General features: G+C 48.4%; 1 protein-coding gene across 1 annotated transcript in view; it reads right to left on the reverse strand.

Moving 5' to 3' along the window:
* Nucleotides 1-15,638, reverse strand: part of ABCC3 (ATP binding cassette subfamily C member 3) — an 804,906-nt gene that overhangs the window by 37,006 nt on the left and 752,262 nt on the right. The window contains exon 27 of the mRNA XM_069654461.1: nucleotides 1,046-1,192. Coding sequence (XP_069510562.1) covers nucleotides 1,046-1,192 — 147 coding nt within the window. The remainder of the gene's footprint in view (nucleotides 1-1,045; nucleotides 1,193-15,638) is intronic.

Consider the following 15,638-nt stretch of genomic DNA (forward strand, 5'->3'; position numbering starts at 1 on the left):
CTCTGGCACAATGTGAAACTGTTCTGGGATAGAGAAAAGTCCTTGCCCCAATGCTGATAGATCTTTATAAGATATTGCAGAAAGCTCTAAGGTCAATGCTGTCAAGCACCGTTCGAGCGAAAAGCAACCACTGTCATCCAGCATGAATATCTTCCAAGATAGCAATATGCCTTTGGGTCGAACTCTGACTGTTCACATATTTTGTTTCCACCTTGTTTTACCATATTTGTTACCATGTAGCAGTAGCTGGTGGGTTGGGGTTGGGGAATACAGAAAAGGGTGTGGATGGGGACAAGAGGTTGGTGCAGGGGGCCTCCCTCACTTTTGGTAGTACAAAATCAGTAGCAAAAAAAAAAACAGTAAGGAATTTTCGAGCAGATGGACTTAGTCCGAAACATACAGATACTCCAAGATGGTTTTGTTTGCTGAGCAGGTGCTGCAACTGTTCCAAAAGCCACAGAGGAAACTTCCACGACAGAGCACATCAGTCTGTGGCAGTTAGTGTTGTGTAGAATGTTTTTATGATACTTTAGTCCAAGTGAGAGTGTTTTAATGAAGCAGGTTATTTGTCTTATAGGATACGTGTCTATACAGTAGCTGGAACCCCAGTTGTGGTCCAGTACAGACATGCTGAGTGGTGGACTGTACCTCGGCAGGGCAGCAACATGTGAGATTCGCTCATCTTATCACAGCCACCTTAAATGAAGCAACTTCTGCAGCCTGAAGTTGATGATCTCTTGGTTAGGATTCTCTGTGCATGGACTGAAGCTGGTGCAATGGCGTATTATCCTGTGGTACTTCTCCATGCCTTGCTATTGATACTTGGGTTCAGGTTAGTTTCTGATAGATGGCAACGTTTTCCAAAAGATTTGCTTAAGTTTTAAAATTAAATGTTTTTAAAAGGAAACCTAAAGTGTTTCAATAAGAATCAAGCATCAGAAAAGTTCTTACACATTGCAACACTCTTAAATACAGGGATGTATGCATTTGCACTGAGCTACATTCTTCAGATTGATAGGGAGCGTGCAGCCTTAAGTTCCGTTACCTTTTCTCCGCCTTTTACTTTCAGGCGTAAGCCTCTCAGCACCAGATCCAGGCCCTCGCGGTATCTTACAGAGTAGTCGTTGAACTCAACTTCCCCTTTGCTGGGCCACTCTTGCGGTGGTCTCTTTTCTTCATTTATCCAGGCAGCCTACAAGAAAGGAAACATTTTCATGGTAGGCTGTGTTTTCTTTTTTTTCACAAATCTAAAGCATTTGCTTCCCTTCAGTACTGAGAACGTGATTTTTCAGAGGGACCAGCAAACACTCGTGGGCGTCAGGGAATGCTCCCCTTCACCGATTGTGTTCTGAAAGTAACTAACTCCAGTATGCAAGAGCAGCACTCGGGAGAGGGGTTAGGGGACCTCTGAGCCACTTAGGAAGCTTGAAATGTGGGATATACCTCATGGAATTGCCTGCTTGCCAAGGCTCCTCATGCAGGCTCGTGAGTCCTCAATGTCCTGCTGTTCCAGCCACCTTCAACAACCCTCGCCATTTTCACTTCCTCTACTCACCACCCTCCCCACCCTAACCCTAGCCCCACTTACCTGCAGCAGCCTTGGCCCTCACTAGTCCTGGCACACCTGCTGCTCTTCGCCTTCCTTTCCACACAAATGGCCGCTACGAAAATGGAGAATCGACTGCCTGCAATTCACTGCTCCTTAAATCCATGGCCGCCATTTTGATTGTATTCTTTTTAAGTGGAGAAACAGCAACCGTGCAATTTCTCAGCTTAAAACAATGCTATTAGCACCCTGACAAGCATGCTTTTGTGCTTGTGGGATGGGATTACCGGTCAGGTAATGGAATATGCCTTTACCTGCCCGACAATCCTTGTCGGGGTATATTGCTTAATTAAATGCACAGACAAGGCCAAATACCTATATCATATTTTAATGCGCGTGTCATTTCTGAGTTTGGAGTGTGCATTGAAATGCACAGAAATGCCCCCTATTTGCGCAAAGCATAAAGATTAAAAAAGGGCATTTGAATATGTGCATTTATGATCCACACATTCAAATGCACTTTCTGAATAGGGGGCGTCATCTGCACTAGGCCCTATCTCTTTTATGTGTGTCTGCGTGAGAAAAGAAGTCCCAGGAACATGGCCGACTTGCTGTGGCACATGGTGGCCCAACGCTAAACCTGAACATTTACAGCTTTTAAAAATAACTCCAAATGCAAACATGTTTTCAAAACGTCTCTGCAGAAGATGAAATATCACTGTAGCCTGGAAATCAAATGCTTATATGAATATTCCGTTTTTGCAGTACATTTAAAAATAAATCTCAATGCAGGCAGTCATTTTGATTTAAAACACAACGTGTGTGCAGTTAATAGAGAAGGCTGACCCCTGACTCCCCTCCATTGCCAAACTGCCCAGATTCCCCTAGTAGAGTGAGGGACTGCACTCTTTCGACTGCTGCTAGCAGGTTTTCTTGACTGTCAGTTGCTGGAGCAGTCAGAGTACCAGATAGGCTTCAACGAGGCAGGTACTACGGCCGTATACGCGCATGCGTATTACCTCTATTGCAATTTCGCCATTGACAGTCTTGATTTAGGTCTGCACATTGAAAGTGAAGCTGCTTTGAAAGGCCTTTTGGGGAACATTTTACTGGTAAAGAATTATCGCGAGATAGACACATTTTGATGCATAGTCCGAGTTAGACCTACCCATTGACACAAGTGATCCTAACCTATTGCAGTCATGCACCAGAAATGAAAGCGGATTGCTTTAAATCCGCCCAGAAGATCTACCAATCAACTAAGCTTTCTTTGGGTTGCTGGCCATGCATGTGGTAGAGTGGAGACACCGTGCATACACAAATATGCACATTCCAGATTCCTCGCCTAATGGCAAACATTGCCCAAAGAAACAAAGAAACGAGGAGAGAAAATATCAAGCACATGGATCTGCAGTCCGATTATTCCGCAAGCAGAGCACACGTATCTGACCAATAATGGTGCATTCTGAGGGCCACTACAAGATGGTAATGGTCCTCGGCCCAAATTAATAGGTGAAGCGAGGGCATTTAATGAGGGCTAAGAGATATTACTATATAGTAATGGCCTGTGATGGAGGGCATTACTGTTATTGGAAAATTCCACCCAAAGGTAGAATATTGAATTTGAAACATAGAAAGGAGAACCATTGGAATGTTGGATAAAATAAATGACTTATAGCAGCCATTATTGCCCTTGTCCACTGCATTTCCAGGTGGGGTGTACCACCTGGCTGGAAATGGCAAAGTGGGGTCATTATAGAAGGTAGTGGGCCTTTAGTAGATGGCACAGTCTGCCTCGGAGGCCATAATCATAATTAGAAACCGTGGGGATAACCATAATGGTAGGGAGGTTGAGAATGGGTAGGGATGTGTGAAATGGGGTGGAAGCACGCGTGGCACGTGCGGATGCAAGGGCAGGTCCGGGAGAGCATACAGTGAGAGGGAGTGATGAAGGAGAGGGGCGCCGGAAATGCGCCCACCAAGGGAGAGTGAGCGAAGGACAGAGAGTGACATTGGCGGGTGTTGGAGCCGATGAGGCAAGGAACACGATGAAGGGATGGATGAAAGGTGAGATGGGGCAGGAGGAGCAGGTGAAGAGGGGAGGGAAAAGGAGAGGGAAAATGGAAGCAAGGTAGGCAGCCGCCTTGGAATGTGGGGGCAGGGCCTTGCCTCAAATGATAACGCCCACGCGGCCTGCTTTGTGAGTGGATGGTCAGGATTTGCAGGGTGTTGATCTGGCAATTCAAGAAGCACAGAGGGGATGATGAAAGTGTTTCCTTTGATAATGTTGCCTTAAGAGGGCACAAAAGGAATGCTATCTCTTTATCTGCGTTAAGATAAAAGATTAAGATCATTATTTGAAGACTATCAGGGAGCACTGACATCAACCTTTGGTGGCACTGATTCTATGCTGGCAAGTAGGACAATTAGATCAGGGCCTAGAGGGCAAACTAAGTCTTAACCAATACCTCCTGCGCTGGCCTTTCTGTATCTAACTGTTGATGGCGACTTGCATAGATGCTTTATTATGTGTTTGGAACTTTCAGAATGTGCCTCTTCTTCAGAACATCACCTGAAAACTTGTGAATACCCGAGAGTTATAGCTTGCCGACGCCCCCATGAACATCCCTCAATTATTTCAAACCTGCATTGAAGAATCACAATGAAAACCACTGAAAAGACATCTCATTGCTGGCTGAAACTTGGTGTTAGGATACATTTCCAGCCAAGAACAAGGGAGAGGGGAATAGACCACGAAGCAAGAAGTGATCAAAGTTGCTTATAGGGCAGGAGCTCCACTAATCTGAAGGAAGAGCAGCACTAAATAAGGTCCAGAGGTGGAATTCACAGGACCATGGTAGTATGTTATAAAAATAAGTAATCCCTGGGAAGTTTGAGTAAATGTTTCAATTTGAACAATAACACAGAGAATACTGGAATTCTCAACAGGTAATTCACAACTCAACGGTCCCCAGGGTTGGACTGGCCGCATCGGCCCATCGGCCAGTGGCCGATGACCTTTGAGGACCTGGGGGGCCAGTTTTCATGAGGTCACCCCTGGGCCGGTTTTTTTGCCGGTAAAATGTTTAGTAATATATGCAGCGCGAGTCGGCGACTCACTCACAGAGTGTCTGCTGCGGCCTGCGGGCCGCGCATGGCACGGCCTAAGCTGGGCCATCATTATTTGTTTAACTTTTGTTGTAAAATTGTTGATGTCAGTCTCACTATCAATTATGAAGATAGATGTGTGTTCCGTGGGCGGCAGCCTGGGTGCGGCCCGAGCAGCTCGCCTGAGGCTCGGGGCCAGGCCAGCATCAGAAAGGAATTTGAGACTCTGGGTGGGGCCGGGCAGGGGCCAGGGGGGGATTACAGCCATGTTCCCAGGGGCTGGAGCCAGGCTGCCTGGAGCAAGCTGGAGGAGCTGCCTGGTGCGCTGCTGGAAGCATAATTATTCATCAACGCAAGGTAACAACACATTGTTACCTTGCTTTGATGATTTGCAATTGCAAATTGCATGCATGCATCAGGGCCGGCCGCCGCCACCAGGCCGGCGGTGGCGCAGCGGGTGGTTGGTGGCCCGGTGGCCGTGCGATGTGCTCCTGTGATGATTGATGAACTGAAGTCCTAGTCAAGTCGACTCAAGTGTTAATACAATTACGATTGTGAACATTGCACCGGGCCCGGGCAGCGCCGGCGGCCTAGTGCTACTGTCTCTGCAGCAGCAGAGCTGGCTGGGCTGGGGGCGGGGAAGTTCACACAACAAGTTCAACTTTGCAGGAACTAACAACAACGTTACATCACGTGTTGCTTGCCCTGCAAAGTTGAAAGCAACTTGTGCCTGGGGCTGGGGGTCGATACAGACTCTGTGTCGCCACAATGAAGTCGGCGGAGAGACACGTGACTCAGTCTGAGAATAAAGTGGGCCTCCCCTCCTCACCCTGGGCATTATATTTTGGCCACCCGTCACCCGACCCCACGACGAGACAGCCAGTGGACTGGCTCTGGCAGACAGTACCCACTTGACGTGACGACAGAGGACACACACGCACCGCAGCACCAGCCCAGCAGGCAGGCCCCCCGGCCCGAGAAGACAGACAGGGACCGTCCGTCGACCGAAGTGAGTGCAAGCCTGAGCCCAGCAGCAGCAACACCAACTGGCAGGCAGGCAGCAGTTGTTGACCGGTGCTGCGGGCGGCTACACTTAAATACAGAAGAGTCGACTACTCTCTCGACCGTGTCCGTGAGGTAAGAAAGATTGATTGATCCACACAGGGCCTATGCTTTAAGGCAAACATTTAGCACTTTTTCTGCTAAATGACGACTAGGCCTCATAGGAAATGTACTATAATACAGCACCCACCTTTCGGCAGGTCCTGACTCCTATGCTCCTCATCACTCGCCCATCACTTCACCCCATGCGCAATGTGACCTCTCTTCCAATTTCCCACCCCGCCAGCACCCTATAGTACACCAACCCTCGCCTACTCCACCCCCCGACCATGTCCATGACTGTCCAGGACCCCACCCAGCCTGAACTCCCAATTCACTCCAACGAGACATCCCTCCCTCCCTGTACTCCCAACTCCCCCACCCTGCCTGGGCTCCCATGGATCTGACGCTCTCCCACACCCACCCCTCACCTTCCCTACTCTCTCACATCAATCGCATCCCATCTCTGACTACTCCTAACTTCCCCCCACTCTGCCACACACTGTTCTGCCTGTCGCGCTCCACTCTAGGTTCCCAACACACCCCACCAACACCTGTGCCACTGCCTGCCTCGGCCCGCGTCTCCCCTCGAATATACCACACCGCCCCACCTGCCACACACACTGTGCCCACTGCCCCAACTCTCTCTGACTCTCTCACCAACCCGATTTCCCCCATTTGCCATACCATCCCCTCCCGCCTCAGTCCCTCCTGCTAGTACTCCATACTCTCGACACTTTACCATCATCCCATCCCTCCCACCGCCTCCCCCAGCACATCTCAATCCACTCTTGGCCCCACTAACACCTTGCTCCCCAGAGTTGCCTCCTCCAGACAATGTCTGTCTGCCCCCTCCCACCTCTTCTCACCCTTGTTACTCTCCGTTCCTTATCTGCCTGTTTCTATCCGCGCCTGCCCTCTTCCCCACCACCCTGCGTCCGCCACATCCCTGATTAGTTCCTTCTCCCTCTCTCTTCCAAGTTCCAACAGTTTGCCCCCTCTTGTCTGCGGGCCCACCATCCTCTCCCCCCCACCTGCTCCTTCCTCGGACCTTGTTTTTAAAGCCCTCCCCTTTTTCTGACCCCACCAGTTTCTAATCCACACATGTTTCTAACCTTCCCTCCCCAACTGTTTCTAACCCCTCCCGCCCCACCACGTTTCTGATCCCTACCTGTTTCTGTCTGATACCCCTCATTCCTTGCCATGCTTCCTGGCCTCTGTTCATTTCTGTCTGTACAGTGGTCCATTTTATTTCTAAAGCTATATTAATGCAACTTCCCCTCCTTTCATGCTGCCCTTCCCATGCCCCCCCCACCCCCCACTCATATGCGCCTCTGCCCCTTTTTTCCTCATTTCCTTCTCTTGACTCCTGCCCTCCAACTTGCTCTCCTGCCTATTCCTCTTCCGCATGCCACACTCGGCCCCTCCTCCTTCTTTTTCTACTCTCCATCATTTAGTCTCCAAGGTGGTCCTTCATTTCACGCCTTACTCCTTCACTCGTATGTCTGCCTGAATTCCCTTCCCTATACATCCTTCCCCATCTCATCCTCGTCGAGTTCGGCTTCTCCCTCCTTTCCAGTCCTCTCCCCCAACCTACACACTTTACTTACTCTGACTGCTCAATCTTCTTGCTCTCCCCCATCCTCCTAAACTCTCATTCCCGACACACACTCCCTCAAACGTAACAATTCACCCGCTCTCATTTCCAATGCCAAGTTGCCTCACTCGTCACCCCTAACTAGTCCCCTCTTTTGCTCTTTCTGTCTCATTATGAACACACTTAAAACAGCCACTGCAAGAGACTTTACGTTTCATTGCGGTCCAGATGTTGGCGTGCATGCTTCCTGCACTAATGTAAACGTAGCACTGCCTGGATATGTTAATGTTATGTTACAGACATCCACGTTCTGTAATACACAAACACAACTGTTAATTGCTTTCTCTGACACAAGCATTGATTTCCATGGATGGGGCACACCGGCGGCACTCTTCTCTGGCTCTTTCAAACAGTAGCAATTTAGTTTAACCTGGTGTTCTTAAAGGCCATTGATGTGCAGCATTTGTACAAATAGAAACAAACACGGCGTGGAATTTGTTTTCTGGGTGTTTAACAGATTTGCTAAACTGCGTGTGACAAGCCGTGTGTGCTGTTGTGTGTGTGTGTGTTCTATAATCTGGCCATGCACTCTCGCTAGCCTCGACAACTTGCGTCTTGCCTTCAAACGTGTTCCTGTTTGTTGAGTTGCAAGTGTCACTGCATCTGTGGCTCCCCCAGCAAATTACGACTCCATCCATTGCAGCCTGATCACTTATTTATTATGGTTGGCTACTTTACATTTTTGGGTGAAAAGTTTTGTAATTTGTTATTTGTCTTTCTTGTTCTGCGTTTGTTTTTGCCATATCCCCACGTAGTCACATGTTATTTTAGGCCCGCCCGCATTTACTTACGTTGACCCAAAATATATATCACTAAAAACGTCATTTGGTATTTTAGAAACGTTAGTTGGGCTGCTGGTGGGCAAAGGAGGGCTTTAGAGAGCAGTGTGTTCTGTTTATGTTGGCCGGGCAGCCATCCTACCTTGATCACTACGCTACACGTTACGCACGCGCATCTTAGAAGTGTTTCCTATCTGTGCATGAATGACTGTCTGACTGTGTGCACTGAAACGGGTGAGCTTGGGTGCAGCATGTTAACGCCTCACTCACCTTCTTTCACGAGGCCAGTGTTTAAGGTAGATGGGGGCATTGCAATGCACGCATTTGGGTGTTTACTGTTGTGGGCCTGCCTCTATTAGCTACCTCTATCCAAGTTCCTTCTTCAGGTTATTCTGCAGTCGCATGAGGGCCACTTTTTTGAGGTGGGGGGTGGGCCACTTTTCTGAGGCGAGGGGTGGGCCACTTTTCTGAGGCGAGGGGTGGGCCACTTTTTTTTGTGTGTCCGGGCCTATTTCTAGTCCCAGTCCGACCCTGACGGTCCCAACATGCGCCAAATCTCACAGCATGTCTGCAGCCAACCATTCCAGTTAAGCAGAATTGAAGGAGCTGGGGATGATAGAGTGTGATAATAATATCCAATAACACTATTTTTTGGGAGAAAAATTGTATATTTGAGGCCATGCTGGTTCGCAATCATATGGGGTTGCGCAAAGGATACCCCATCACTGCATTGCCCTAAATCAGAGGCATACAACCTGTGGCTCGCCAGCTGTTTCGGAACGGTATTGCCAGGATACCTTGCCATTGAGCTAGGCCAGCTGGAGTTCTAGTCCATAATGTCTAGCTATCCAAAGGTTGCAGACCCCTGCTCTAAATTGAAAATGAATCACAGTGGTGGTTTTTCCTCCCATGCAATTAAGTGGTGGCAGCTGTGAAAGTGTATAGTCCATTAATCATGAGAGGGTGAGAGGCTGACTCAACTACAAAAAAGATGAGGAGAAGTTCTGATCTTGCAGTTATGTAGACTACTCAAGCTAAAGCGTGCTGCGTGAGCCTAGACGGGACGAGAAACTAGACAACAGGATTTTACTTTTTGCAGCTTTCCTTTCTACTTCTATGGGACCCCCAGCATACGTGCAGATTCATCAGAGAGCTGATTTTTGTGAGTTAGGTCCTTTTTAACCTCAATCCCTTGTTTAACTCAATACATTTTGTGGACCCTGGTTATTCCAGCAAATGGAAATACACTTCCTAACACATGCCACCTTCCAGACTGTGAACAGGGGCACTAATTCTCCCTAGGATGGATTTCCCGTTCCAGACAGTTATACTTCCTGGCTTGGGATCGGCATCAGCATTGGAATGCTTGGCCCTGTTCGAAGCTCTATGTTGAAGTCAAAGTTTTAAAGGGTTATGGACCATCTGAGCAGTTTAAGATTCTTTCCCTTTTTTCCCCAGCCAATGTATTGGCATCTGGTCATTTTGGATTTTGAGGGTAGAGCCTATGAAGTAGGATCTAAACCGCCTCAATGACCACACTCTGGCAAAATATAATTTTTCCACAGTTGCACATCTCAGCTCCCTACCCTTGCGCTGTCTGCTGATTCAACACACAACGTATTCCCTACCCTTCTCAACCATCTTAGTGAAGACTGCACCTATACCTGCGTCTGAAGCTTCGATTTTGATTATGACAGGCCTCTTGTATTCACAAGTCCAATGAAAAAGGACTTGACAAAGAGTATCTGGTATGTTACCATTCTTCATACAAAACTATTTTTGCAGGGAGTTTTGGTGAAGTAACGGAAGGGGGGCTGCTGTAGTCCCATTGTCAACCATGATGTTTCCATAGTACCGGGTGAGGTCTAGAAAGGCTTTCACATGAGTTTCAAGTCTAGGGGTCTCCAGTATTGCACAACATGTACCTTACTGGGAAGGGGATGAATATGCCCCCCTTCTAGCTCACCCTTAAGGAAACCACTGAACCCTGATCGATTTGGCTTGTTGATGCTTATGTGGTTGGAATGTAGAGCCTGTAGTACTCTCTTAAGGTGCACACCATGATTATTCCATTTGGAGGTAAAGTAAATGTCATCCTGATATGCTACACAGAATTAATCTATCCCTTACACAACAGGCTGTGGATAGCGGCCTGTCATTGTTCAATCTAAACAGCTTTACACTGAACTGGTAACATTATTCTGGAGTTGAAAATTATGTCTTCACCTTTATATGGTCAATAAAGGAAATCTACCAACAATAAATCACGAGATCAAATGTGTCGAGGTATTTTGCGGCATCTTGTCCTCTAACTCATCAGTTGATGGCAAGGGATAGGCATTTGTCTTGGTATCTGGATTAAAGGTTCTTTGCTCAACAAAGCATCTAGAGGTCGTCAATCCGGCTTTTCATGCCAGAAATAATGGAAAGCTTAATTACTCCTAGATCCACCACCTTTCTCACCTCTGACTTTATGTCATCTCTTACTTGGTCTGAAATTTTGTAGCCTCTGCTTTTGGTAGATCCGCTATGTTCAGGATCAATGTCATGTTGACTCCTGGGTGCCTGTCCTACAGAGTGTGATAGCAGGAAGAAAACCTGTGTAAGCAACGTCTTAAATTCCTTATGTTGCTGCAGAGTAAGATGTGGAGAGAGATTTACCTCTCCGCTGAACCCTCTTAACGGCTACTTGGGACCATATCAGACAGAGTTTCACTTTCATCTTCTTCTCTGTCAGAAACCGGGAGTAGGGCTCTCATTTTGACTGAGTGGATGAAAGCCCTCAATCTTTTTATTTGAAGTCAATTCAGTTCCACGAGGACAGGGTGGATCAGGGCAGATGTTGGTGGGCCAAGGAGCAACCAATAAACAGGTTCAGACATGGACAAGACCAGGCCCTTATAGGGAGCCCTCAGATGGGGCCGTTGTCGTCTGCTGGCTCCCAGACCTTGGGCAAATTTCAGCAAATGCCCAGCCAATCAGATGAAGGTCCTGAAGCTGCAAGATGCTTCAGGAAGGATGAGAAACTAGTCAGGCGTATTGTAGAGCCCCGGCCGCTCCAGCGGTCAATTCGGTTCCATGAGGAAAGGATGGCAGAGAAGCACATGCATCAAGAAATAAGCAGGACCATTCATTTAAATTAGTGGGTTTTTAAGATAGGCTTGAAACAATCCACCACCTTGTTCACCTCTGACTTTATGTCATCTCTTACTTGGTCCTTGTTTGGAAATTCAAAACTGCATATTTGCATATTGCTGTTTGCATTTCAAAAAGTGCGCTTTTACTCACTTGTTAGGAAATCGAAGCCTGCCTACCTGCATATTGCTGTTTGTATTGGAAAATATGCTCTTTCCTCCCCTATAGGAAAGCCTAACTGATGTGCTTGTACAATTGTTGCTGTTTCTTTACCTTCTTGTCTCCCTCCCTTATCCCTCTCTCCTGTCTGTATATTTCTGCTCTGTATATTTCATCCTCTAATATTCATGCCCTTCTGGTATTGCTGTAAACCTTGCCTCATCCTTTTACTCTTGGCCTGATGGTTGCCTTGCTGTGTTGCTAGCTGGGTCATGCACGGCAGCTCCTTTCCCCCTCTCTATCTTCCCACTCTCTGCAATGGTGATTTCAAACCCCCCATCTTCTCTAACTGCTTCGCTATCACCTATCCCAACCCTCTGACAAAGACCGGAATGAAACAATTCAAAAAGGATCTCCTGGTCTCCAAACATGGCCTGCCTAGTATTGACACCTACGTCAACACTTCTTGCAGGCAGACCCTTACCAACATCCTCTTTGTAGTCCTTCTCCAGAAATGTGGGTTCCTCAAATGGTATCTGCACTCTACCCCTACTCTTCCTCTCCCATTAATGGTGGCACCCATTGGGAGGTACTCCTGGCATCCTTTCGTTCCTCCAGTGTCCTCCTTAATGTCTATTGATATGGCACTGTCATGGCCCAGGGCTCTCAACCCAACCTCTTCCTCCTTGATAGACATCTCCCATCTCTTGCCAACTTCCTCTGCCCCTCTCCTGCCCCGCTGCCCCTCCCTCTGTCATTCCTCTTGCTCCTCTGCCATCTTTTAAGGGTGTACCACACTCCTGTACCCCTCCTCGGAAGACCTTAAAAAGGCGGCAACCTGCCCAACCCAGCTACCCTCAACTCTCGCTCTGCTGTCAAACACTCCTCTGACACCTGCCACCTCCTTGAGGACCTCTACCTGGATGTCCTCGCTCTCACTGAGAGTTGGTTCACGGATGGCTCTGTCACATGTTTCGACACTCTCCTCCCCTAAGGTTACAAGATCCTCCCTAAACCCAGGCTCAACCTGCCCAGGGGCAGAGTGGCCCTCCTCTTCCCTGAGTAGGTCCTGGCTACTATGATACCCGCTCAGACCTATTCCTCTTTCGAATGCCTTGTCTGTAGGCTAAGCACTTCCCTGGCCTCTCTCTCTATGACTCTGGCCACCATCTACAGGCCCCCTGGCCAGGTCATCCAATTCCTCTCTGAATTTGCTGACCTCTCCTGATCTCCTCCTCCAAGCTTCTCTTCCTCTGAGACTTCAATATTCACCTTGACTCCCACGATGCGGCCTCTGGGTTTTTCTGCAATCTTTGTGACTCTCTTTGCCTCTGCATTTTTCCGTCTGGTCCCACTCATTCTGCCGGACATAACTTGGATGCTTTCATCTTCTCAGAACTCCCCATTTCCAACCCTCTTGTTACTCCTCTTTCCTGGTCTGATCAAGCCCTCCTATCCTTTTACCTGGACCTCCTTGGTCCCCCGGCCAAACCCCCCCACTGCCAGCCTCCTTCTCCTTTATTCGAATGATGAGGCGAGTGTCTGCTGCTGCTTTTGCCACTACCTTCATTCCCCCCTCCTACCCTTTAATCCACCTCACACTATGACACAGCCCCTTCAAACCTTCTACTTCAATTCCCAACATCCTGGACACCCTTGCCCCCGCCATGAGGATCCGCATTAAGCATGCTTCCAAGTGCAAACTCCTGGTGGTGACTCCGATCTGGCTTGAAACTCAAGTGCAGAGTGGCTGAGCAGAAGTGGCAGGCTTTGGGCACATCCTCTAACAAACTGGCCTGCCACCATCTCCAAAGGCAATACAAACTCCCCATCTGCTCTAATAAGAAGACCTAAATCAAAGCCTGCATCTCTGCGGCCTCTAACAACACAGCCAAACTTTTCAAAACCTGCAAAGAACTCCCCAAACATATGGCACTGTGCACCGCTCCCCTGCCTTCCCTGGCCCTCTGCACTTCTCTTGCCTCTCACTTAATTTCCAAAACTCAGGATATCATCTCTTCACTCAGCTCTACTCTACATCCTTCTCACTCCCCTTCTTTAAGTCCTCCCTTGGCCCCCCGCTCCCTTCATCCTCTACTCCCCACTTTCTCTCCCATAACACCTGATGAGGTTTCTAGACAAGTTCGCTCTATGAACATTCCATCTAAACAATTGCACCCATGCTCCCCCAAAACTATCAAGAACAACATTGTCACCATTGCTCCAGTCTTAGCTGATTTCTTCAATCACTCCTTTGGCACTGGATCCTTCCCCTCACTACTCATGCACTTCCTTGTGCACCCTCTCCTCAAGAAACCTTCTGCCGATCATTCCTGTTCGGCAAATTATTGTCCTATCTCCATTACCCCCTTCATGGGCAAACTCTTGTAGAAGCCGGCCATCTCCCAGATTATCCACCACACTGAATCTGTTGGTTGCTTTCACGACCATAAGTCTGGCTTCAGAGCTGCCAGAGGCATGGAAACTGCTCTCCTGAACACCCATGAAGACTTGCTCACTAACTTTGATTCCAGCTTTCCTTCTGTTCTCTTCCTTCTTGACCTTTACTTTGCATTTGACACAGTCGATCATGCCACCCTGATAAAACCGCTCAGTAACACCCTAGGCATCAAAGACCTGACTTTGGACTGGTTGACCTACTTTCTCTCTGATCGACCATCCCAAACTCAACTAGGCACTTTTCTCTCCACAATCCCACTCTCCACCTGTGGTGTCCCTCTGGGCTCTCTCCTCTCACTCTGGCCCTTCAATGTCTACCTGCCCCCTTCAACCATTTCATCTCCACCTTCTCTCCTAATTTTCAGTGTTATGCTGATGACACACAGCTCTCGTCCGCTTCCCTCCTTTATCCCCCTTCTTCCTCTCTCATTCCTGTTTGCCTGTCTGCTATTCAGGCAAAGTGCACTACTAACGAACCCTGCATTAACACCAGTAAGACAGAGATCCTTCTCATCAGGACCCCTGCTCCCTCTTTCCCTCCCACACTCTGGCAACACTCCATAGGCACCCTCCCTTCATCCTCCTGTGAAGCAAAACAACTTGGCGTCATCTTCGTCTCCTCTCTCTCCTTCTCTCCTTACATCACAGTCCTTATCAAGAAGGCCCACTTTCAGCTGCACCTCCTCAGAGGCATTCTCCCTTTCTCACCTTCCCCCAGAAACTCAATGTCTCCAGAGCTCTGGTTCTCTACAGGCTTAAAGGATAGTTCCGGGACTTTTTTTTTATTGTCCCTACGGTTCGGCCATGTGTTTTTAAGCATAAATCGGTAGATCGTAGAAAACTTTCCTATGGACCTTACCCGACTTTTCGTCCATTAACGCACTCGAAATCAGCCGCCATTTTGTGATAATCCTATCACTTGCCGCATCGCCCTGGCTGACCTGCTTCTGCGGCACTAAATCAAATCCCCCGCCCCTGAGCCTGTCATCAGCAGACTCGTACCGCCCATTTCCCAACGCCAAAGCACGTCTCGTGTCAACAATCGCTGCGCCTCAGCTAATGAAGTGTCGCCATGGAAATGGCAGGACGCCTCTTTCCTCAATAAGTATAAACACACCGTTTCACAACACACAGCAGCAGATTTTCGATTCCATTACTCTCTCTGTGTTACTTTGAGTATTCTGTGACTCGTTTCTGTGCTCTGGTCAGCTACCTTTGCCGCTTCTAGGCCTTGTGAACACCTGTACCATCTCTGTAAATTATTTTACTTTCTTTACCACACAATGGCTACAATAATGCCGTATATGTACGAGCCCGAGTACACCGAGGAGGAACTACTGGAAAGGCAAGCACGCGAAAACGATGGGGATTCGGACGGCAGTTGGGAGGACCAGTCCACGGATGAAGAGCCTGGACCATGTCGCATGGACGGCGTCTCCACCTGGTGCACGTGCAATCGGTGCGAGCTAATGCCAACTGAGGAGGAGAACTGCTGCTGCCGTGAAAATTCCGGGTGCTTGGCCTACATTTCGGAAGGCGAGCCAAGTCCGCAATGCATCACCGAGCTGCCAGAGTTCAGGGAAGCCTGCCTCTCACGGACCGTGTTGAGGATGATGATGGTGCTTATGCACGAACTTCGCGGCACTGTTCGTCCGCGTAATCCGAGTAACGAGTAAGTATACTCTGGTTGTGA

This window comes from Ambystoma mexicanum, chromosome 3q (genome assembly GCF_040938575.1).
Source record: "Ambystoma mexicanum isolate Mex_15411 chromosome 3q, UKY_AmexF1_1, whole genome shotgun sequence".
In the NCBI taxonomy this organism is placed as follows: Eukaryota; Metazoa; Chordata; class Amphibia; order Caudata; family Ambystomatidae; genus Ambystoma; species Ambystoma mexicanum.